Source organism: Lycorma delicatula, chromosome 3 (genome assembly GCF_047948215.1).
Source record: "Lycorma delicatula isolate Av1 chromosome 3, ASM4794821v1, whole genome shotgun sequence".
NCBI lineage: Eukaryota > Metazoa > Arthropoda > Insecta > Hemiptera > Fulgoridae > Lycorma > Lycorma delicatula.
In genome coordinates, this window is record NC_134457.1 from 26,213,520 (window position 1) to 26,240,742 (window position 27,223).

The 27,223-nt window shown below is 27.1% G+C and overlaps 1 protein-coding gene across 1 annotated transcript in view; it reads right to left on the reverse strand.

Annotated features, from left to right (window-relative positions):
• Positions 1-1,631: 1,631 nt before the first annotated feature.
• LOC142321470 (synaptic vesicle membrane protein VAT-1 homolog-like) overlaps positions 1,632-27,223 on the reverse strand; it is a 207,369-nt gene continuing 181,777 nt past the window's right edge. Inside the window, exons 5-9 of the mRNA XM_075359574.1 lie at positions 26,085-26,188; positions 20,086-20,141; positions 17,751-17,945; positions 15,908-16,124; positions 1,632-13,188 (exon numbers count right to left, since the gene is read on the reverse strand). Of these exons, the coding sequence (XP_075215689.1) occupies positions 13,139-13,188; positions 15,908-16,124; positions 17,751-17,945; positions 20,086-20,141; positions 26,085-26,188 (622 nt within the window). The 3' untranslated portion in view covers positions 1,632-13,138. The remainder of the gene's footprint in view (positions 13,189-15,907; positions 16,125-17,750; positions 17,946-20,085; positions 20,142-26,084; positions 26,189-27,223) is intronic.

The following is a 27,223-nucleotide window of genomic DNA, read 5'->3' on the forward strand; positions in this document are numbered from 1 at the left end:
GAGTCAAATCAAAACTTCTTGCGAAGCCACGAAAAGGTCCAATATGGTGGACTTAGGACAGAGAACAATAGAGAGGAATTGATTCTGGTTTTGTCAATGTAGCGGATCACTGTTTCCAAATATCAATAAATTTACTTATTCTTGGTAATTTGTAATTAAGGTTGTCAAAATACTAAGTAAATAATTAAGCATCAAAATACTCACAATACATTATTATTGTATGAGAGGGGGACGGGATGAAAATTATGATTGAAAATTGGACCACAAATACTGAAAGGTTGGGTTGAGAAACGCTGGTTTAAAGGAAAAAAGCTTTATAAGCAAAATTTAAACTAAAGGAAAAAACTGTAGTTTTTTTCCTTTAGTTTAAATTTTTGCTTACTTTATATAACTTTTCCTTATTTTATTATTATTAGTCCAATCTTTAAGATTAAAAAAACTCATGCATTTTATGTTATTCTTTTAACTTGAATTCTAATTTAATTTTTATTACATTTTAAGATAAATGCCAGTGACATAAGCTGTTTGTTGTAATTTTTAAGCATTTGTTTTTTTTTTTACTTTAAAGAATTTTGTTAACTTTTATGTCACTTATTATTATGATTCTGGATTAGATTCATTTTGGATTTTAAGAAGCTGCTGTTATTTTTTGGAAGTATGATTTTACATAAGTATTTCCCATTGAAACATTTTTGGAATTCTCATGGTACAAAGTAGCCTGTTGCATTTATTTTAACGACTCAATTTTTTTTTATTTTCTAAATTACAATGATGTTCTTTATAGTTAACTTTGTAATTGTAGTACAAATATTGTATATTTTTTAAATACTTATTTGTTTTTTATTTAATCAAATCCTCTAATTTTGTTATTTTAATTATTTAGTGATACACCACAGGAGCTTGAAAGTGTCAAGTGGTACACTGGGAAAAAAAGTTTGGAAACTGTTGCTCTAAGGCCATCTTACTACTATTACTACTTCTATACTACCACACAGCATTATGTCTTTCTCAATACAGTTAAATAGCTAATCTTATATTCATCTTCAAAAAAACTTTTATTTAACATTTTACCTCAAAATTCCTTAGTTAAAAAATATTTTTAAATATAAAAAGAAACATACGTAAATAAAGGAAATACTTCCTTGACAGTCATCAGTCAATGATGTGCTATGTCCTTAGAAATAGTGCTTATGTCACAAACTTATAATGTAAGATTGCTTTTGACACTAAATAAACTTTCACACTAGTAGCAATTGACATTTTTCTGCAATTCCATTTTTTGCTTCGCTTTACACATACAATTTTGTCAAATTTGTTAAATTCAGTGCAAATGAGTAGTTTATTATGCACAAAATGACAAGATATGTACTGCAATATATACTGATGAACTCATCAATTAAAAACTTGCTGCATAAATTGTCTTAAAAAAGACTGCCAAAACCAGCAGCTATATAAAATATTTACAACTCAAAACTGCATTACAAAATATTAATGGAATTAACATTTTCCAGAAATTATACCATTTTTAATATTATGGGTTGGCATTTTTCATTTTTTCTACAAGGTTGTAATAATATTGGCATGGAATTCAATTAACCCCATTTATAGGATAAAAATAATAAAAAAAATAATTCAATCTCATAATTATATTTTTGGTCTCATAATGTGTTACAATAAGAGAGATCCGTACAATAATGTGTCTGTTATTATATCATAATTGCTACAACATAAATGCATACAAGCTCCCATACGTACAATTATTATTAATTAATGAAACAGAGTACAGTATTACAGTAATTACTTTTAAATCTTCAAATTAACAGCTTTTACATCTTAAATGAAGTATTAATGTAAATATGAATTAACTGAATAAATAAATAAAAAATCAATAATGAACTAGTAACTATTTAAATATTAAAACTACAAAAGATACAGGCATGTACGTTATTAGTTATACAAATAACATTAGTAAATAATGTGTGTATTTTTATTCTTCTTAAATTTTATATAAGATTTTTTAACTGAAAAACTAAAAGTTTCGGTCATTCTAATTAATATCTTTAACAATTTTTTATTATTATTCTAAAATAAAGGGTACATTATTTTTTAACAGCTATACATGTGGTAAATGGGAAGTAGATTTTGCAATTAACAGTAATTTTAATTTAATAAACATTAAAAAAATACAGTACAGCAACAGCAATCTAAATATCAAATAGGTGACCAAAATAAAAAAGAAACAGTTTTAAGTTTGAACTAAGTACAGTATCAAATGGCTATTCCACTTGCGCAATTAAGAGTGCAGTTTTTAATGTAATATGATGAGAAAAAATAGTAAATATGTAATATGTTAAAGCAAATCAATAAACGGTAATGTGAAATGGTAACAAGTCAAAACAATATAGCATAATATTTATTGTTACAAGTAACCACCTGCTGCTATAGTCAATATATTTGACAAAGAAGTAGGTATATATATGGCATATATGTATGCATACATTTACTTACATATATATATATATATATTTATTTGTGGAAATTTTTAGTAGTTATTAATACCCAAATCTAAAAATAACTTTATATGACTTTTACCAATATAATATCCTGGACAGGCCTGTTAGGCCTTTTTTAAATCATAAAACATCCATTCATAAAAAACAAAGTTTAAAATGATCAAATTAATGTCATACTTCTTTTTTTCCTAATAATATTTTTTTGAATAATATATTTTTGACACATCCACCATTTTGTTTTTTTATTTTGATATAATTTTACTTATTGAAAACTAATATTGAACCCTGATTTTGCTTCAGATTACTAATGCTATACTGAATTTAGTTATAGAAGTATAATGACATTATTAATAGATAGGATTTCTTTACAAGCCTTTTTTCTTACAGACTATATCTAGTCAATGCTACAGTTATTAAAAACACATGTACATATTTCAAAACTTCATCATCATGATTATTTTCACCCAAACCAAACAGTAATCTACTTTATTAATTTATTTCAATTATCATGATTAAGTTAAAATTTAATGAAATTTAAATTTCATTTAATTTTTTAAATATTATTTCACATTATGGACGGACAAAAAATTTTGGTCCTGAATATACTGTATATGTATTAAGTTTTTCTTTATCTACCACCTACTACTCAAACTCACTGAATATTATAAACATATTAACTTTCATAACAGTCTGATTACATTTTTACAAGTAAATTCTACTTTAAAGATCAGTCTAACTTTGTATAAAACCTTATTCTTTATTAATGAAACAACTGTAACTTTTCTTGTATTAATATTTTTATGGACACCTAATCTGCTAGTTATTTTATTCTTGATAAAGATTGAAAATTGAACAAAATATCCTCATAAATATCAGCAATGTTTAAAAACAACAGTCGAGATATTTTATTTTTGATATGAAAAGTAAAACACCACAGTTTTTTAAAAGTGGAACAAATATTTATTCATATAAAAATGTTAATAATTCTAAATAAATTCTTATTAATTATTAAAATTTTTAATAATTCTAATAAATTTTAATAATTCTCTTATTTCAGATAATTATTAGAATACTGTAAATTTCAATTCTGCATAAAATAAATGTTTCAAATTTTATTTAATTTTCAGCATTCAGTTCTGTGCTCTTTTTGTTACATTAATGTGAACCTTACACTAAGTTATACTATTTTATAAATTTTATATTTAAATTTTGTGTTTATTACCACAGTCTAGGTTAATTTCAAAATTTTCAATGGCACATTTATCACATGAAAAAATAAAGGATAGTAAACAAAGTAGAAAAATGAATGTTTCATTCTAAGAAGTTATATTAGTGGCTTCTTTCTCTTACGTTTCATATGTCCAAGAGTGGACTAAAATTTTAATGAATTTATTCTCAATAATTTGAGATAATCTTACTGTTGATATAAAATAAACATGACTCAAAAAAGAAAACACACAACTAATATCTAGTGATCTACAATTGTTCTTAATTGGTTTGGTTTAAATAAAAGCACTAGTTATTAAAAGTGGTGTAGATTTATTGTATGGGATTAAAAATTATATGATGAAGTAAATGAAACCATGTTTTAGGTTAACAATATAAGAGAACAAATAAATTATTAGATATATCTTCATGTACATCATAGTATGTATACCACACAACACCGGAAAGCCAAGAACTGAATTTCTTTATTAAATCAAGTACTTTTATGGTTGTGGCATCATGCCTCTCACAGAACTAGTTTTATTTTTTATAAAACACCCGTAATTTCCAAAATGCAATTTAAGAACAACTATTTTCTAAAAAAAAAGAGAAACATGATCAATTCAGGAATCAGAAAATTTGGTTACACTAAAGATAAATGTTTGGCTTTGAAACTGTAATGCACATGAAGAATATTTTTATACAGAACCAGTAAATGCAGTAATATATGTAATCTATTAAACTTTTTCCATCGCTGAATAAAATTCTATGTGAAATTTAAACTATTGTTAATTAATTTATTTATTCCTATTTTTTTCCATATAATTCACTCTAGTGCTTAATTTACACATGCACACTTGACTAAAATATACATTAATAAAAATAATTTTCACATATTTACATTATTTTTTAATATTATTTTGTATTTGACATAACTAATGATAATTATTTTAAGTAAACTGAAAGCTGTAATCTAATTGATTTTAATTTAAAAAATAATTTATATAAAGTTTATTAACCTATACATAAATGCTATTATGATAGCTGAAATAATAATAGTAATGAAAAAAAAATATTTATAAATTATTTTTATTTACATTTATTACTGTCAAAGCACTGAAATGATGTGCATTATTAGTAAAAATAGCCAAGAAAATAGAACTAATTAATTGTTGTATAAAATTTAAGAAATTTAACTATATATTTTTCATCTACAGTATAAATGACTATTAATAAAAGTTATACTGAATTACAGATGTTCATTCCTAAAATGAAATATAACTATTAGGCAGTGTTGATTCAGGAAACATACCATTATCTTTCCCTAAAATATTATCAAAAAGATTAGATATAGTAGAACTAATTCCAACTAACTGGATAAATGTATGCTGGCCCCTTTCTGGATTAACAGAAATTTTAGGTTAAAAATAACTTTTAAGAACCCAAGAATTACAATATCAGAAGGTTTTAAATGTAGTTTCTAAATAAAATGTTTTACATATGAGAGTGACTGATGAAAAATATTCCATCGGACTAGGAATTTCTAAACAATTTTTTCAACCAGTTATATAAATTTTTTATTTACTTTTCACAAATATTAAAATTTCTTTTATTCATGAGGGAAACATTATAAACCAATTTATTTTTGTATAATTCTCTATAAATTTTCCACTTAAGGCAACTTGAGGGCAAAAGTTATATATTATACATATGAATGTTAGGTTCCATAATTATAACTATTGCAGGTAACCTGATATAAGTGATAAGCCATACCCGAAGATGCCATTCTCAAGAATAACCATTCTATGTTATCTTTATTGGAAAAAGTTAGGACTGAAATGGTTTCTCATTGCCTTTTTCCCCAAATCAAATTTGCTAATTCTGAATATCACCTACACTCAAATAGAGGTGATATTCAGCCTTACAAATGACATTTATGTTTGCCATAAGGTTGGCTGTTTTATTCCTAGATAAAACTTCTACAATAATGAACAAATTAATCCAAACAAAGAGAATTTTTGTTCTGTTGTAGGGAATTTTCATTCTGTGACAGACTGGTTGCTGTTTGGTTTCAAGTTATGTTGTTAATACATATACAAACAGAATTGGTGGTTTTTGTGCTTTTATAATTCACTGTCAATTAGTTTTTGGTGACCTTGTGAGTTTCTGTTACAAGTTTGATATTTGTTTCTAGTTAATACAATGAATATAACCCTACGAAAGCAGTCAAAAATTGTTGCTCTGTCCCAATACACACAAATGACTCGGACAGATTGCCAGTGAGTGTTATGTGGGGTTAGGTACAGTAAATGAAATCATGAAAAGGTTTAAGGAAACAATTTCAGTCTCTCCAAAGATAAAAGGAAAATGTGAAAGGAAAAAGAAAACCATGCTTACATAGGATAGATTACTAATAAGAAAAAGTATAATTAATCCACAATTGTCAGCTGTTGACCTTAATAGGAATTGAGAGCAAGTGGGACTAATGTTTCTGATATGACAGTTCATAGCAGATTGTGGCAGTGGCAGTGGGAAGGATTGCTCAGAAACCTAAAAAGCAGTTACTGACACAAGTTATAAAGACAAAAAGACTTCAATAGGACTATTGAGATGTGAAAAAGCTATTATTTCAGACAAGACTCATTTCTTTATCCAAGGGAAGAGCCTACATTCGTAAATCAGCACTACTATGTCAGCACACCTGCAAGTTCCCAAACATCCAGCCAAAAAGATATTTTGGGAATATTTTACACATGAGGGGCCAGGAGCACATACGCCTGTGGATGGGATGATGAAATCGAACCAATACATTAACAGATGCCAAAGAAAAATAGTTTGCTCTCATAGCCAGCAAACTCCCCCAATCGGAATCCCATTGAAAATTGATGGACCATACTAAAAAGAAGACTTGGAAAAGTGAATTGTCGCACACAAACTGACCTTATTAGTTTAGTGATACAGGTTTGATTTCAAGATGAAGAAATCAAAAATCATTGTTCTACCTTAGTGAAATCAATGCCAAAGAGGAGTGATGAGATAATCAAAAACAAAGGACACATAAACTATTAAATTTAAGTAAGTTTGACTATTAAACATCTTTTCTTTTAAAAATAAAATTTTCTGTTAAAAATACTGTGTTTGATTTAATTTGTTTGCCACTGTACGATTGATAACTTTTGTATTCAGGTGCTTTACATACATTACAGACATACGAAAGACTGAGACAGATAGTACAAGTCAATAAATTAATTTACATCATTTTATTGAGAAACAAGGTATTATATCATTGATTTAACTCAGTAGCAGAATCTTTCTACATATTAAAAAAAACTTAAGGACTGAAATTAATTCTAAAAAAAAGCATTTATATAACATAAAGTGAAGATTCTAAAATGATTAAGCACATATTTTACAAAGTTTACATATAAAATAATTAAAATTAGCACCTGGCAGTGTATAAAACTAATTGTTTCTTCAATATCCATACTTTTTCACTATTAAGTGGTGGAAATTTTAGCTAAGAATTAATTCTGTATACACTATGAATCAGTACATTGTTTTTAAGAAAGACAGAATAAGCAAAAGTATAAGAAAACACTGTTGTTCTTTTGAACTATGCTTTTCACTAACATTTAGTATTTTATTTTCATTGGTTTCCAAATCTAAACTAAATGACTGTTTTTTGTTTTATTTTTAAATAAAGGATTTACTGAATGCAAATTAACTAAATGTTAAAGCATACTGAATGTTTCTCAAACAACTAAATAAGATTAGATTGAATATATTACATAATGTAATATATTACATCTTGCCTATATAGACAGTAGATTCTTACAAATTATTCTCTTTCTACATTCACAATTTATTGATATTAATAATAGCAAAAAGAAAATAGTTAGTAATAAACTAATATTACCAAAGAACAATCTTGTGCAACACCATAGTTCGTATGAATAAGGAATTGTTTTAAGACACAGTTACAGAATTGTAACTATGACTTACATCCAGATAATTAGCAGCAAATAACAAAATAATACAAAAAGACAGAATAAGTAACAGATTTAGTAGATTAAAATGGTACATTAAGTGATTTTTCTTTACATAAAGGACAGCATTTATTACTAGAATTCCTGACTCAAAAGGATTTTAATTATTCTGGGTCAAGATAAGTAAGGTTTAATAGATAATTCTTCTCTACATATTTCTTGCCATATATTTATTTTTTGTTTGATGAAATTACACAGAACCTTACATAGAAGCCTGTACGTGGAATATGAAAAGGGAATTTTTGTAGAATATGAAACATGCAAGATTTGAATCTGTGACCTATGGATGAAAAGCCAAGATGCCTACCACTTCACCAACAGAAATCAGCATAGTGATAGCATCTCAAGAGTGGTATATATGTAGAAAGAAAATCAATATTGAGTACTATAAGGTCATTCAAAGTATTCCTATCTATCATATATCTATATCATACTTACCAGACAATGTTACACTATATATATTTCCACTACAAAATCAATTTTTTTAAAGTAAAATTTTAGCTTAATAAACATCAACTAATCTTTATTTCAAGAAAAATAAAACCTTACAATGTTATTTAATGTTGGCCATAACAGAAAAAGTTATATCTTTTATAAATATATACTGTGTGTATAGAACAAATGAAAGAATCAAACAAAAGAATCCATCACACCCATTGATTTCAACAGCCATGATTAAAAGAAATGTAAAATTAAAGATTTAATACTGTGATAATAATAATAATAAAAGATAAAACTTACCTAATTTTAAATACATTTTTTCTCACTTACAATGAAGCTGAAACTAATTTAGCAGATCAATTTATTAATTCACTGATGTTTTACCAATTGCTGACCATGTAATAGCAGCATCTATATAGGAAGTGCCCTGCCACCCACCCACCTGATGTCACCATCTTTTATCGAGTTTACACAGCCATAAAATACATTCAAATGGTAATCAATTTAATACATTCTCCTTTTTTTATTTATCCATAAAAACTATTACTCTAATCAATAACATTCTGAGATTTATAATTAAAGAGGGCATGAAATTAAATATTAATTTAATTTCATATCATTTCCTGTATTTTACCACTGGTAACACCCACAACATGGACACGCTACTGGAGATGCCTATGAAAATGTTAACATTCTAAACCTACAAAAGTTTGAAATAGAATTCATTGAAATAAATATTTTTAAATAAAGACAAATAAAAGAATCATTCTTATTTTGGAACTTTGAACCATGACTGTTATCAACAACCATTATCAAAATAAGAAACTTCAAGGTAATTATTGCTTTATATGTTTTTAAATTTAGCAGATATTATTCAACATAATTTTACATATCTTCCTAGAACCATTTATTGTTTTTTTTAATTGATTTTAATGAATTATCAATTTTTTAAATAGAACCAATAATTCTTTCTCAGATGTTTTGTTATTTGACAAGATTTTTAGTCAGATGCCATAATATTCTAAAGAAAGCTAACATTTGATATTGAAGAGTTACGTCGTATGATAAATAATTTGCCTGATGTACTTAGGTTTGATGTTGATATAAAAACTAATGAACAGCAAAAACTGTAACTTGCTGTAATCAATAGTATCTAAAGATCAATTTAAAATATTTTTGGCTTTAGATTTTTTTGCATGTTCATATAATATACGCTAACATATCATTAGGAATTCTGAGATTTGTCTTTCTATTTTCTCATCTTTTATAAAACTAGTTCACATATCTATATTTTGATAAAAATTTTTAAATTTAACTAATCTGAAACTTATTAGTTTTGTTTAAAAGGAGATTATGACACCAATTACCAGAATTTAACTTATTTCATTATATTCTATTAAAAAAAAAAAATGATATAATTAAATTAAAGAAATTCATATCCATATTCTAAGTGAAGGAAAATCAATACATAAAAGTTGCTTTTATTAGTGCTACAAAAATCACTGTTAAAGAAAATACTATTGAAAACAGCTGAATGTTTTAGTCGAATATATACTACACTAGTGGACTTACATGTACGTCTAAATAAAAAATACTTCTTCAGTGTTTAAAATGTTAGGAAAAGGAAAATATGTGAGGATTGAGTCTCTCCAGCATAAAGATTCCATTTATAAGTACATTATCAAAATTTGTAGAAAACAGAATTAGTATTACTAAAAAGAAATTAAAAAAGACTTTAAAACTTCAATAAAGAAATCAAACTTAAGTAAGCAAGAATTTTTTGTTTTAAGTTTTATTTTTATGAAAGATTTAACTTTTTTATTACAATAAACTTCTTTGAAAAAATCAAAGAAGTGAATGATTGACTTATTTTTGATTCACTAACTTTTAGAGAACATGGCATACACAGTTTAATGAAAAGAAGAGATAAATATAACAAATAAATTAACACATTTTTCAAACAGCATAATGCATCTTTGTACCAACTGGTATACATTAAAAATCTTGCCTTTTCCCATACTGGATCCATACATCTTCTTTCCATTTTTTGACAAATGAACATCAAATACGTGTTTGGTTACAGACCAAGAGATTTACCTTCAACCAGTTTACAAGGCTTATGGATAAAAGATGTTACTAGGATAAAAAGTTGAATACAGTTTAAGATCAGTAAGCTAGATCAGATATGGATTGTTGGGATGTGGCTGCAGTTGACCCTAGTGAATGGTTTTGCTTTTAATTACACATAGACACCATCTAATTTAATTATGGAAATTTTATACGTTTTAACATATTTTTGAGTTTAAATCTAAACTATGCTAATTTTCTAAATTACGAGCAGTTCCAAGATGATTTAACCACTTTACGGGAATTAAAAATTATTTCTTTAAAACTGCTTATAGGAGATTGAAAATAAAAAAAAATTCAAGTCTACATGAAAAAAACAAAAACATCTTCCCCTTCTACTGTAAAATAAATATATATGAATAAATACATAAGAATTAAACAAATAAATAAAATAAAAAAATAACAGCGCATAAAAAATTTAATTCAGAAATTTTGCATTACAAGAAGAATAAGGTAATAAAAGATCATTTGTACAATTCTTTTTATCAAACAATATTCAGTGAAATAGTAGCCTGTCTACTTGTTACAACAATAAAATTATCAACTGAAAAAAAGAAAAACAATTAACAAGAAAAAACACATACATACAAACATACACTATCAGCAATAAATAATGTTCATGATTGACTTAAAACCTATTAATTTAATAACACAAAAATTTTAAATGCCCATTTATTTAAAAATAGTAATAATATAACTAAAAGGTAATAGCAGATTCATTAGCAAGATCATTTTATAATCCTACTTAAAAAATATGAAGAAAAAACAATGCTAAACAATAGAAGTATTACCGATTTCACAATGTTGACTGAAATAATTCTAATAGTAATATTATGATATAATTTTATTATATTAATAATATGGTAATACTAATATAATAAAATGCCAAAACAGTAAAATAAAACTTAAAATTAACACAATAAGAACACACGAATAGTTAATTTTTAGGCAATAATATATGCAGCTTAAAACTAATGGTATATATTCTTCTATTTTTAACTTTAATAATAATAAATCTTTAGCATTTTCACAATGAATAATAATAATTAGCTCCAATAGTACAATTTTTAAACAAAATGCAATTACAAAAAAAATTGCGTAGCATTTAAAAATATTATCTTATTTAATTAAACACACAGTATATGTAATAATTTCTCCCATTAAAAAAACATTTGTCTACAAAAAAATATCATACGCGCCATATATATTTTTATTTAAATAAAAAAATCAAAATAATGAATTTTAATATCATGAGATTGTATTTTGTAATTAATTTTAATAAATATAAAAATAAAATAATAATAAAACATATGACAATTAAACATACATTTTATACAGTCTTCATTAAAAAAATAATGTATAGCTAATATTTTTTAGGCTACATAAATACATATAAAATCTAAATTAATTAAATTATAGTAAATTAATGACAAATTTTCTTGATTATATTAAAATTCTCCACACTTAATATAATTACATAATTACACACGGTATCTTAAAAACAGTGATATAAATTTGTTTTTTTTTCTTTAATGTTCATAAAAAATTTTTAAACAAAAATATAAAAATAAATATATTTATTACGACTTTTTTCATGCATCTAGCATTTAATTAATTTGCGAGATATGTACGTTTTACAATTCAAATTCTGAGCTTTAGCAATTATAAAACTGAATTCAAGAAATAAAAAAACTGTAGCCTGGATTTTTAAGATTTTACATAAATAAAAATGATAATATCATATTAACCCCTTGCATTATGCCGATGAGTAGACTTGGAAAAAATTTTATCACATGCTTCTAGGTGAATTTGTCTTTGTTTAAAATTAATTCTAGTGATTATAAGACGAAAGATATTGTTGTTAGAGATAAAATAAATTGTATTTTTTTTAATTTTCCCCTCTTATGGCCAATAATTTTCCTTTCCTTCATATCATGTGGTTTGAACAAAGAAAGTACAAGGAGTTAATTGTTCATGAGTAGTTTTTAATTTTAGTACATTATTTTGTTGTTATATTTTAAAAATAATTTCAAGTGTATTAATAAAACAAATAATCATTTGAATGCTATAATATGATGATACTACTTCATCTAAATCAAAAAGTGACAATGACAGATATCCACTGATGATAATTACTAAATATTTTTAAGGATCAAAAAGATATATAACATTTTACAAAAATGTAAGAATCTGTAAACTGTATAGTCTGCATTGAAAAAAAATATTAGAAGAGAAACATCATTATAAATTCAAAGAAAATATCAGTTTTAACAAAGAATACTTAGTTAAAATTCCTTTGATATATATATAACAATCCAATACAAAATAATACAATAATTCTAACCAGTTAAACCTTTCCTTTTAAACACTGTAAGTTTAAGTTTATTATTTAAGTTAAAATATGTTATACCAAGGCCAGTTTGAGTTAAAATTGCAATCGCAATGGGTTAATATACATTACAATTATCCTATATGGAGATTACAGTCGCTATAATTTACTATGAAATTTTGTATGATTGTATCATAATATGAGTTACACTGCTGGATAAATAAAGCTATAATTAATAAACAATAATTATTAATGCGTATAGACACAGAATTGTTTATTTTTAAAATCAATAGTGATAATGTACATATAACTTATGTTTTAACACACAATATGATTCTTTTTTTAACATTTATTAACCTTTTCTGATTTTTGTAGTTTTATACCATGAATTTTTTTTATTATTAATAAAAATTTATCATCATAATATTAAATAATAATATAATTTATCATAAAACGTTGTTGGTAATAGCATCTGCTCAACTGGAGGAACCTTCCTTTTCCTTCTCTTTTTCTTTCTCTTTACCCTCTGAAAAAAAAATTAAAATCAAGAAGTACAATACTTAATTTCAGTATTAGATTTTAATAACTCTGCTTTAGTGACAACTGACAAATTACACCCAGTGTAATGCATGTTAGCATTTATGATCCTATTATTTGCTTATTTATCTAAAATAATTTTGGTACCAGATGCAATTCTTCCAATAATTATCAACTTTAAAGTTCTATTGACTGCAACAAGGAAATATTGTAAAACAATTGTTCTTTTGACTATTAGTAACAAATCCCACCAAGAGAAAGATTAAAATTTTTTACATTCAAATTTAATTTTTGAAAAATTTATACTCTATTATTAAACAATGGATAAAATAAATAAAAAGACCTATATAAAAATATAAATAGTTCAGTCATATTTTTCATTATATCCTCTTTAATTAATTATACTTTTTAGTGGCAGTAAAAATATTAAGTTGGTTGCATTCTGTTATACTCCCATCATGTTAAAAATGTTTATACGATTAAAATATATACTATTGCATTATGATTATAAAATATTAATGCAGCTAAAATTGCAGAATAAAAGCAGGTGTCTGTAGGTTTTTTGCCACATGAATCTGCATAAGTAGCTAACATATCTGGATAAGTTGAATATTATATAAAAAAAACTTTTTGCTGCAGACCCACATCATCGATGTATGTATTGAAAACTAGTGTTAGTGATAGGTCCAAAGAAATTTTCTGATTAGTTAACTGATTCATGAGAGTAATGCATATTTGTGTTTCTGATCCCATCATATGTGTAGCAATTATCTAAAATAATTTGATACCTGGTGTAATTCTTTCAATAATTATCAGCATTAAAGATTCAGCCATTCTTTTACAAACATTTATTGTTAAATTTCTACTTAGCCACTTCTGTTTTCATTTAAATATCTTTAATATTCTTCAATGTTTTAATCATAAATTGATGGCAACTCCTAAAACAGGACTGTGCCTTAAGGAGTACCTAATTTTTCAAACTATTATGAAATCACAAAAACTATTATTTCATCATAAATTACTGCATCACAATTTTAAATTAGAAAACTAGTTACTCTTCTGCGCCTGTTGTAGTTAACTAAGAAGCTACAGGTACAAACTCTTGTAGATCAACAGAAGTATTTATATAATTCATAAGCTATGTCTAATTTGTAACTCTGTTGTATATTGTAAATAATATTGTACTGTTTGTCTTCAAAAGTGTATTCTTTGTTTGGAAAATAAATTATTATTCTTCTCCTTTTTTGATGTTCTTCAGAAAGCAGTCTGGGAACCCATCGCGAGCACAGTTTTTTGAACTACAAGATTTCAGAAATGATTTTGTGTAGCACTGACCTTGAAACTTGTGGGAATATTAGCAACAAAGTGAAGCTTGTGAATCACCAATCTTCAGAAATTTTTGCATCACTTTGCGCACCAAATTGTCTATGATTAAAGAAGGTCGGACTGATCACAGTTGATCATGGATATTGTCCTGCCCATCCTTGAACAATCTTTACCATTTATGCACTTTCCTGCCATTCATTGAATTAGGCTCATAATCCTCGCATATCTGGCAATGAATGTCCACTGCTGACACATTCCTTGCAGTCGAAAATTAAATCACATACCGTATTTCACAATTGGCAAACCATTCAATTATTAAAAACATTTAAATTTCAATAAATCATAATTTATATAAATCATAATTTCATATAAATCACACACAGTGACGTTGCAACTGCAAATTGCATCTGCATTTGTGCAAGACATGCCAAGAGCCAGGGCACATGCACGTTTCGACAGCCATGCAAAATTTACATAGCTATAGCCATTCAGACTTTACTTAAAAAATAGTCTTCATGAAGTCTATGAAGGCATCACTTACAAGCTGAATATCATATGCATTTCAGTAGGTATGGGATGCTGATAAGTTGGGCTTGGCTCAGTGAAGAGGTTCATCCTTTACTTTCTTTAATAAGTCAAGTATAGGAAGATGCTTGTTATTAAAGAGAATAACTACGCTTCATTTTTTGGTAAACCTGTGACTCATCCAAGGTCGCCGACAACTGTTATGGTTACAGCAAGTAATATATATATATATATATATATTCAGTATACATGTTAGCTTACTTAAGACCAAAAATATGTTAGAAAATATTACTATTACTTTTTGTTTAAAACTATATGAGATTTTTTATCAATGAGAACTATTTTTATCCATGATATGGATAAAATATGGGTAACATATTCTCTGTGATGTGGGATAAGTAAAGAAATGGAGCTTCAAGATATGTTAGAGCTGCTTTCTATGAAAGTGATGTGATGTTTGTTGTGTAGCTAGAGTCTTTGTAGAAGACAAATTGAAGGTGTCTCTAGTATGGCTAAACGTCATCTGAAATTTGATGGGTTTATCATGCCAATGAGCAATATATATATTGTGCGCACATATACGCTCAAACACACACACAAACAAAATAGTGAAGAAAATGTTAAGAAACTATTTCATTCCTCACTTTCACTAATAAGTCTGTTGTAAGATGCTTGTTATTCTTGAGAATGACTACTATTTTAGGAGTGATTCTTGTCTCTTATTTCATAAAGCTGTTTAGTTGTGGCACCTAATAGGCACTTCCATTGAATTCTGTTTGAAAATTAATCTCTTTTGAGGAAATATTTTAAGTAAACATGGTAAAATAATTTTAATTTCAGTACTGATTTTTAATTACCGGGTGTTGAAGCTGTTGCAGCATCAGGTGATTTTGCAGCATCAGGCGATTCTTTGTTCTCTTCTTTACTTTCTTCCTTCTTTTTCTCTTCCTTATCGCTGCTCTTTCCTTTACCTTTGGCAGGAGTTGCTGGCTTTGGTTTAGGTTCCAAACTTGGATCGAGTACTATTTTTCCAATATTTTTTCGATCATGCATTTTCTGCATGGCTTCGGGTACCTATAAAAATAATCAAACATTCATGAAATAAATCTACACTCATACACACAATCATTACTTAAAATAAAAGTAAATACAAGGTTGATTATTATCAAAGAAATAAAACATGTTTATTGATGCTACAAGGGTTATTCAATAATTAAAAAATATATGCAACAATGAAAAAAGTATTTACTAGAATAAACTGAAACTGTCTGATGTTCAAGATCATAGAAAATATCAGCTGTTCAAAAAGAATTTCCATTATTATAATCTCTTTGTTTATTTCAAAATGTTTTCTCCACTTTAAAATATGTACCATGGAATAACACAGTTCTGTGATAAGGTTTTTATTTCCTGAACGTGTAAAATCAGCCAAAATCCACTAGTGGATGTTAAAGCAGTATGGTAAAAAATGCATTTACAGTATTAATTTTTACAAGTGGATTGAACAGTCTAAATCTGACAGAACAAGTGTCCTAATTTTCATCATAACAGAAGACAAGTGGAAATTTTAACTAATACTTTGGAAACTGCATTAATGATTTTATTCACAAGGACAGACGCATACAAATTAAGGAAGCTGCTAAATTTGTAGTATAAGTATCAGCACCATCCATTCCTTTATTCATGATTAGTTGAATTGTTGCAAAACGAGTTCCAAGACAGTTGACTAAAAATCACTGAAACCCAAATTCATGTTTGTACTGATAGCCCGATCAAAATAACTCATTTAGAGGGGAAAAAATTGTTACTTGGACTTTTTTAAGTGGAAATGGTAAAGGTAATTATAATAAACATAAAAAAATAAATGCGATCTGTGGGGGGGGGGGGAGGAAGAGGGTTGATTTGGAGAGTTGAAAGGGGAGTTAAAAAATTATTGCAATTTCCTGCAAAAGTTGACGTCAAAAAAAAATTGTGGTTATTTAAGACATAGAAAGGTATACTTTCACCAAGTTCCGTCAAAATTAAATTATTTTTGCATAAATTAAAAATAAAAAACAAAAAAAGATGATTTTTGGAAATTTTGAAGTTATGTTAAAAAGTTACCTTTACAAAAGCTGTAGATTTTTGCATGATCTACAACTTTTGTATTGGAAAATTTTTTTTCAACCCCCCCAAATCAACCCTCCACCACCACCTCTGCTCATGCATTTACCTTTTTTACGTTTATTATAAGCCCCTTAACCATTTCCACTTATAAAATTCCAGGTAACAATTTTTTTCCCCAAGTGTAATTTGGTTTTAGTATGAACTTAAACAACAGTTTTTAACACAGCCTATATAACCTCTTGTTTATTAAAAAAAATATTAAGTTAAAATTTGCTATCTAGAAATTTTAAAAACAGAGTAATGGGATGTAGGTGTAGAAAACAAGTTAATAAAGAAAGTTACATTAGATACAGGGAATGGAAAATTGAAGATTAGATTACAGAATAAATAAACTGGACTTATTTTTTTCAATTAATGATGAATGTAACACTGATCAAAAAGAATAGTAGTTTAATTTAACCTGAGCATAATTAGGATTTACAATATTCTGAATGAAATGTAATAAAAGCTCAATTCTGAGACATCTATTAATGATTGTATGATGTAATAAAATTAAGTGTACTAAATGCTTCTGAACTGTTTAAGTATACTCACATCTTCTAGGGCCCATGTTGAATCTATTACTGGCTTGATTTTCTTCTCTTTCCAGAGATCAAAGACTTTCTGTAATGTGGAACTGATAAACTCACTACCATTCTGTCGGTGTAAAAAGTGACGCAAATTGAAGCCAGAAATTGACTTGTTTTCATCAAACAGCTTAATGGGTGAAACTTTATCTACTTGCCACCACTGAAATTAAAAAGAAAACATTACATTTTACAAGTTCTACATAAATACATTGTATCAAAACACATATATTTTAACTCAAGAATTAACAAGAGTTAATTTTTTATTGCGTCAATTTTTGTTCAATTAACTTGTAATGTTTACTTATAAAAAAAATCACTAAAATATTTACCTACGCCAAATTATATTATATTTCCAATTTAAAAACATTCACTTTAGTTCTATTTTTAGTATCTTTTTTTTTTTTGAAGTAAATTCAATTGGTTGTCACAGATAAGTCAATAACAACCATTTTTTGTTTACAGTCTTGAAGTAAACAGTTTTTTATTAAGTGTAATACAACCTTAGGGCCAAAATTGTTTATAATTATTTTGCACATGATAGAGATTAAAAAAATTGAATACTTAATTATTTCAAATTTTTGTTACATTTTATGGTGTAGTTTGACAGTATAAAGTTTTTTTTTTGCTGCCATTTGATTTAAAAATTTTCAACACAAAAACTACCTGAATTAGTAAATAGCATTCTTAACAATGTCTTTTCATATGACAGTGAATGCATATTTTAAATAATAAATGAATAGCATCATAGTATCACTTTTACTTTTCTTCAATCATAGCTCTATAGCTATGGGTATTGGATTTTTCATTTCTCAATGTTAAATGACTTAGGGACCAAAAAAACAAAAAGAAGTGGGAGTAATTTTTGTACATTTGTATGCGTGTTTGAAGCTTAATAACTTTTGACTAGATAAACCGATTTTGATGAAATTTCTATAGATACTATTGTAAATGAGGAAGGGGGAGGCAAGCAATTTGTTGGAAAAGTCAATAATATCTCTAGAGAGTGGGGTAGACTGTTTCTTGGGGTCAATTTTCTCAAAATTATGCAAACATAGCCCCAATTTACATTAAGCTATGTGTACATGCTCATCTTACCATTAAAAAAAAAAATTGCCACCAAATTCTCCCCTTCCCCAAAAATTGAAAAAAGTTATCTTTTTATTTATTGCATAGTTAACTCAATTTTTTTTTTGTTTATTTAAATCTTTAATAATAAAAATAAAATAATATTCCATCATAGTTTTTTTGGGGGATAGGGTATACCCCCCCCAAAAAAAAATCATATGCAGGTAATTTCTTTGTATTGGTCATATACTTTTCAGTGGAATTTTTTTTGTTTCTATTTAACAAAATAAACGTAGACAGATTAAAAAGTCACCTGGAAAGTGATTTTGAGGATAGGAAAGCAAAAAATGTAAAAAAATATTGATTTTTAAACATTTAAAAATTTTTTCAAGTATCATTATTTTTCCCCTATGCAAGAGTAAATATAAATAAACAATGCCAGCAAAGTATAACAACTTTGCAACTCTCTACGCACTCCAACCTTTTTTTTCATCTCACTTTCTTTATGAACTCCTCCATATGTTTTTTCAATCTCTTAAATTTTTTTGTAGCTCCTTTTTCATTTCAGCACCTCTTATGACAATGCCCTTACCACTATTCGTTTCTACTTCTGCCACACATACTTTCTGATTTCCCCTATAGCTTTTTTTGATTGTTTCTGTTAACATTCTATATCCTTGATTGTAATTTCAAAACAGATGTACATTTTTATATTTTCTTTACAAATTGTTGCCTATTTCACCTAAACCCAATTTTCAAACTTTTCTTTTTTTTCTTTTAATATGTATTATGTGAATATTAACTATTACAACTATATAACTTCCTCCAATATACACCTCAGTGAAATTTTTATATTCATTAACAGTTATCTTCTGCATTCATTTCTATCAGAATATACCAATGGATATCTTAATCTTTTTTCTCTTTCATTCTAGTCAAGGTTTAATCATTGGTTATAAGAATAATGTTCATTTAATAGAAAAAAAAAAATTAACCTAATTGATCAAATCAATTCTATAATTTTCACAATGAGTATTCCACACATTTCTCATTTCATAAGAGGCCTATTTAAAAAAGTTTTATTATAATCGTTACATTAACTTTACTTCTATTCAAAAAACCTAATCTTACAACTTTAACTAAAATAATCAATGACACAAACATACACATGCATTCATACATACACACAAAAACAAACACACAAGAAAATTATACAGAATAAAACAAATACATACAGATCTAGCTGCACTAAACAAACTTTTAGTTTCTCCAGTTACAATGTTGGCTGAACCTGAAATAAAATTTAAAAAGATATGATTAGGATAATTAGAGATAATGATTAATAAATAACATTTTTTTCTCATATGTAAATACATGAAATCATAAAATATTATACTTAGCAATACAATAACTTTAAATAACAGAGGAACCAGCATTAAATCATTTTAAAACATTATAAAAAAATAACATGTTATTACAACAGAAAAAGTTTAACTCAAGGGATATCCAGAAAGTGAGCTCAGCTTTTTAAATAGTATCATTGCAGCATTGCTGTTTTGATGATGAACATGAGTGATGATTTTCTTGATTGACTGGTTAGGCAACTGGTACAGTTTTCATAAATTTAACAGTGCGTAAGCTTCATGGTGTTTGCTCATAATTTCTAAGCCTGCCACATGTGAAATTCAGTCAATGATCCAATTTTTCAACATGAACATTAAACTAGCTAAAACTCACCGTTACATGTGTGACATTTATGAAGAACATGCAATAAATGATTCAGTAATAGACATGGATAAAATGTTTTGAACATTTTCCATTTAAAAGATCTCCTGCAGATTATTTTAGATAAAAAAAGAACTGTTTATAGACCTTTTATCTCAAGACTCCACAATCAAGAAAATTGAAGTCTATTGAAAAATGCTTTTGAAGTTATTTAGAATAAGCAACATGATACTTACCAGAGTGTTGTGTTTATTAATGCAACGCCCACCCATACTTGGCCATCAGAACACAAAATTTCCTTTAGACCTTCAGTTGGGAGCAACTCACTCACTCCCCTACAGTCTAGACCTCTGTTTCTCAATCAGTCGTCCGCAGAAAAATGTTAGTAGTCTGTGAACTTCTTTGTATTTATTGCTAGGCTTACCATATTTTTGAAATTACTTAAAAGTCTTAACAGTTTACTGAAACATTAACGTTTATTTATTCAGTTGTATTTTTCACTAGACATGACTTTTTTCAGAAATGGTTTTTGTTTTAATTACATCATAAAATTCACAACAAGGAAGTTCTAAATTAACTTTAACATTTAGCAGTTGTTTAACAGTAGATACTGAAAGTCTACCCCATTCTTTCTGCAAACCAATTTTTCCCCGTAATTGAAAAAACTCTCAACTGGAGCAGATGTCCCAGGCAAAGACATCGGAAACTCAACCATTTTAGAAGTATTGCAACATGAAATATCAGTCTTTTGAAACACCTTAAAAATTGCTTTCCACTTCTCTTCAATCGTATCTGGTACCTTTTCAGAATTGGTACCTACTCTTTGGTTTTGAATTATTACGTTCATCAAATAGGTCACCAATATTTATGGAATCATTTATAATTTCATTAACAACTTGTGCACTCTTCTAAATCAGACCAGGCAATTTCAGTTTGTAAATTTATCCACTGAAATTTACTAACTTTATCAATACAACTGTAAGTATTGGATACTAGAATTATAAAAATTGTCTACACTTGAGAAGAATTTTTGTTCCTGAACATCATTATTTTCTTTTAGAGTGAATAGCAATTCTTTGACAGAAGGTGGTATAAATCTGTGGGTTTTTCTTTTCTGAAGTTGACAAATTAATTCAGAATATGTCTGAAATGCTTCTGTTGCTGTGACAGAATTAGTTTCTAATTTCCAAACTACATTATTAAATAACGGTAAAATATCATATAAAAATGCCAAAAGCAGTTCACTTTCTAGATTTTCAAAAAAATCAAATATTAATTTTGGGCATTTGTCACAAGAGAAGAAGTATAATTTTAGGCCATCAAAAATGGAAAGAATTCTTTCTATTGCAGATAACAAACTAAGGAACCTTGTGCTGCTATGATAATATTTTTTTGTAATCAGTTTCCACAAATTCACAGAACTCTTTAAGTTTTGTAACTCTTACTGTACATATGTAAAAATATTTATAAATTGTTATAACAATAACTTCTATATCCAGGGGTAGAGAATCACATGCTGTTTGTACTGAATTGTGTACAATGTAGGCAGAACAACCAATTCCTAAAATAGGTCTATCTAATCACTTTGAAATTTTCTGAACACATTTTCATCCCCCTTTCTCTTCACACCACCAAAATTACTTTTAGTGTTATCAGCAGTATAACAAATCAACTTTTCTTTAAGTTTGTATTTTTTCACACACTGCAAAAGATACAGAGTCAAAATTTGAGCAGTTTCACTTGAAACTTCATCGAAATTTAAAAGTTCAACTTGAATTCCCTCCTCCAGACTGAAATAACTTACAACAATCAGACAAGTTTTACTTCACTTCTGTCTGAGCTATCCATTGTTACTGTTACATAATTAATGTTTTCCAAAGAATGCAACACATTTTTGATTTTCCAATAAATATAAATGGTAAAACAACATTAACAATAATTACCTCAGTTTTGGTTCTAGCACATGAAAATTTTGAGTCATATAACTTTTTAACCAGTTTAGATGTGCAGTCTGATGTTTCGAAACTGATTTCGTGTCTAGAAGTGTGGTTTGAAAATATATGTAGCTTCTTTAGCAGCACACTACAGATCACTGTTATTGTTATTCCTATCTTTGCCTTTAAAAAAATCTCGTTTGCTGAAGCAGTAGCATTAATAGCACTCCTATGTTTAATTGTTTTCACATGGTCTTCAATATCACACTTTCCTTTATGTGCAACAGAAAAATTTTGCAGTATATAGTGTGCAATAAACACATTCATTGTTGCTGTCATTACACAATTTCAAAAATTTGTATTCCTGTTGCAGGTTAACATTAAACACACATTTTCTTTTGTCCATTTCTAAACGACGAGACAAATATGAGATAAAATGATCAAAAACATGTAGATGAGATACTTCACACAAAACCATAAACATACTGCCCCTGCTGTGTTGCCAAACTAAGTAAAAATTTGTGGGGAGACTGGTAGCCACACCTCCATCAAAATTGAAATCAGCGCTTGCTGAGAGATGCACAATTGTAAGAGAATGTTTAAAAATTTGATTTTGAACGTACAGGTCTAAAATTAAAAAAAAATCTTGCCAGTCATAAAATTCTTAAACCTTGTACATTATCTTGGACAGCACTAAAAAACCAGGACTGTCTGAGCTAATCCTAGATGTATGGTAAGCCTAATTATTATTCATTTTTTTAATGACAATAATAATTCATAGAACTGAGAAAACTGAGCACTTGCTTACCATACAACTGCGAGTTTACATCTGGCAGTCTTACTACTATCTTATCAGTCGTATGAAATTGGTGTTCTGTTATACTATTTGCTGAGTTTTAAACAGTTAAATTTCTTCTGTGCTAGATAGCATTATGAACATTTTTAATTTGTTAAACATAAAAAATAAGTAAGTGTGTACTGTTTATTTAATAATTGGCATTAATTTTTTTATATATTTCAGATGCTTAGAAATGAGCAATGAAAAGAAAAAATTAAAATGTATTACAGACCTCTTTCAAAAGCTGACCACTAGTAGCAGTAGTGCTTCGAATATTAGTTATTCTGGAAAAGATTCACCTCCACCAAAACGATGCTATCTTGCTTGTCATTATAACTCAGATTACTTAAAATATGGTTTTATTTTGTCAGAATCTGAAGATTTTCTGAGACCTCAATGCGTCATATGCAGTGAAAGTTTATGAAATGATTGTATGAAGCCCACAAAATCAGTATGTCATTTACAAACAAAACATTCAAATCTACAAAATAAGACACTTGAATTTTTTGAAGGTAAAAGTGCTGAATTTAAAAATCAAAATTTATCTTTGAAGAAGTTTCTTCTTGTCAACAAATTTTTTTATATTTAGTTGCTTTATAAATTGCTAAATGCAGAAAAGTTTATTCTATTGCCGAAGACTTAATAAAACTGTGCTTAATAGATGTGTATACTGAAATCCTAGGTACAGCTGCTGCAGATCAAAGAACCTTACTATTTTCTAACAATACTGTTCAGCGCAGAATCAGTGAATTAGCAACTGATGTTGAATACCAATTAATCCAAAAAGTTACCAGATCATTGTTCACTCTTCAACTCAATGAATCTATTGATATTACAATAAAGCAGTACTGATATGTTATCTTCGTTTTATTGATTACAAAATAATTGACATAAAAGAAGAATCTTTTTGTTGTCTTGAGCTTTTTAATCAAACAACTAGTTCAGAAATATTTAAAACAATTGATAATTATATTGAAAGGAACTCACTTAATTGGAAAAAATGTATTGGGTTATGCACTGATGGGGCTGCAAATGTGACGAAAACATTTGGGAGTTGCAAAAAAATTAAAAAGTAGCAGATGAAAAAATGATTTTTACTCAGTCGATAAAAATAATAAACTATATCAAAAGCAGCGCACTGAATTTTAGACTATTTTCTGAACATGAACATTTATTAATTCACACTGAAGTAAGATGGTTGTCAAAGGGAAAAATATTAAGAAGACTTTACGAATTAAGAAAAGAAGCTACTTCTTTTCTTAATTGTTTCAAGAAATGGTTCTACATTTCTTGAAACAAAAAATTCAGAACTGACAAATATTTTCCTTGATCACAATTGGATTACAAAACTGGCTTAATTATCAGGTATATTTTCATTAATAAACAACTTAATGTTGCAAGGAAATAATGCTACCACTTTTGACTTATGGAATAAAATAGAGGTGTTCAAAAAAAAGGTACAGCTATGGTGCAAACGTGTAAAGGAAAACAACTATATGTTTCATTCATTTTCAGAATATATTAATGAAGCCAATATAAATATTAAAAATTTAAAAACTATTGTTGTCAAACATGTAACAGCACTTAGTTCTGCACTTGATCAATTCTATCTAAAAGAGAAAGATGAAGAGATGAAAAAGAGATGGGAGGAAATATGAGGTTTTTAAATCTGTTTGTTGAACAAATAATAGAAAAGTTTTACTGATTTGGAAGAAATATTAACAACAGAATTAAGTTGCAATGCTACATTACACAAGTGTCATTTAAGTCGCTAAGTATAACTCACTTTTGGATTAAAATCCATAGTGAATATTCAGAATTGTATAAAAAAAGCCATAGGAGTATTGCTGCCATTTCCAACAACATATTTATGTGAATCAATGTTTACAGCAATGACTAGCAACAGAACAAAACAGAGAAATTGTATGAATATAAATTCAGCTTTTCATATGGCAGTCACTAACATAGTTCTAAGAATTGACAAACTAATAAATGAAAACATAAACAATCGTAATAGGATTACAATGTAATCAGTTATTCTTTCTTAAAAACAAAAAAAATTTTTAAAGTTAAGATTTTGTATGTTTTTATTACATGGTTTTATTCAAATTGTCTTGTTTATTCCTTATTTATCTTGGTCAAATATGGCAACTAACTAACCAATTTTTCTAAAATTTTGCACAAAGACTGTCTTTGATAAATGCATGAATCTAAAAGAAAATTAGACCTAGGATTTCTTCAGAAACTATTGCATGGGGTAACTTTTGAAAGCTTTTCTCTCTAATCCCTCTACCGAAGCATGATCTTTACTGAAAAATATACTGTCATTTTATATTACTGTCTGAACGTATGGGTAATTAGTCCGCAAATTACTAAAAAAAAATCTGCACTTTCTTCAATTTGGTATGCAACTTTTTGTATTGTCCGCAATACAAGTTTAAAATTTTTATTGGTCCACAGTATCAGTTGTGTTGAAAAATACTGGTCTAGACTTTACCACTTTTCAAAAAGCTTTAATATAAATGGTTTGCATCATAGATGGTATCTTTTTGTAACAAAAGAATACAATATCTGCTGTCCCATTATATGTGCTTCAATATATGTAGAAAAAAAGTGTTAAGGTATTTACTTTAAATAGTAATAAAAAAGAAATTATTTTTTTTTTATTTTTTTTTACAGCCTATCAGAACTTACTATCTGTATATCCCATGTACTTAAGAAATAAAAGAAATCTTACCATATAGAACGTATCTTCCCATTGGCTTAAGAAGAGAATAACCTCGGTTGCACTCTTCACCATAAAGACAATCAAGCACAATATCTACGCCCTCAGGAGATATTCTGGAAAAAATACCTTCATAAATCCATAGACACTCACTCATTTGTAAATAAAAAAAAAAAAGATTAAACAAGTTACATTTGAGGGATGAATATTTTCCTAGAAATACTTATTTCAAAGTTAACTTTCTATTAAATTTATATAATAGAACCCAAATTGATTTTTTACAACCTCTGTTTTCTGCATATACTTAATGAAGATGAATTAAGTAAAATTATAATTAATTAAATTTTATCTATTTCATAACAATGAGCAGTTCTGACATTTTTTAAATTAAAATGAAATATTAAAATGAATAAAATAAGAGTGATATCCTGTCATGATAAATTTTTCATTCATGATAAATTTGTCATTCTTCAATCATATTAAGTAATTTTAGAGAAATATCCTTAAATTTAAAAAAGCCATAACTCTACCTACTAGAGTTGTGGTTTCAATAACCTAAAGTTGTGGTTACTGTATGAGGGCTTCGCCCTAGACTACTAAGTAGGAAATAAAGTGAAACCTTAAGTATGCAAGTAAAGAATTATTTTTAACGAAATTATTGTACTGTTTGAGTAGAATTTTATGATACAGGACCTATGGGGACTGTATCTCCCCAACCCTTTTGATCAAAATTAAATGGTATCAATTTAGAAAGCATTTAAAAAAATTTAATCCAGAACGGTTCATCCAGTCTAGATATATATGACAACAAACAGTCCAAAATACATACATTTGAACAATTATTCTTCCAAAATTTTTCAGTCATGAAAAATTCTGAAGGGATTCGAGAAATTCTGAATTCTCTAAACATCAGAATGTAAAAACCTAAACTTGTAAAATTTGAACCATCAGTATCTTTTCCCTTATAACTATGTAGTAATTCCATATATAATTTATAATTATCCCTTAAATTTAGCTGTATGGTAAAACTACACAATAAGAAAAGTAAAAAATTTAATCCGATACCTTAATAATAACACTAACAAATTTATTTAAAATAATTTAATTGTATGAAAAAAAAATTTTTAATAACAAAACAAACATAAAATGTC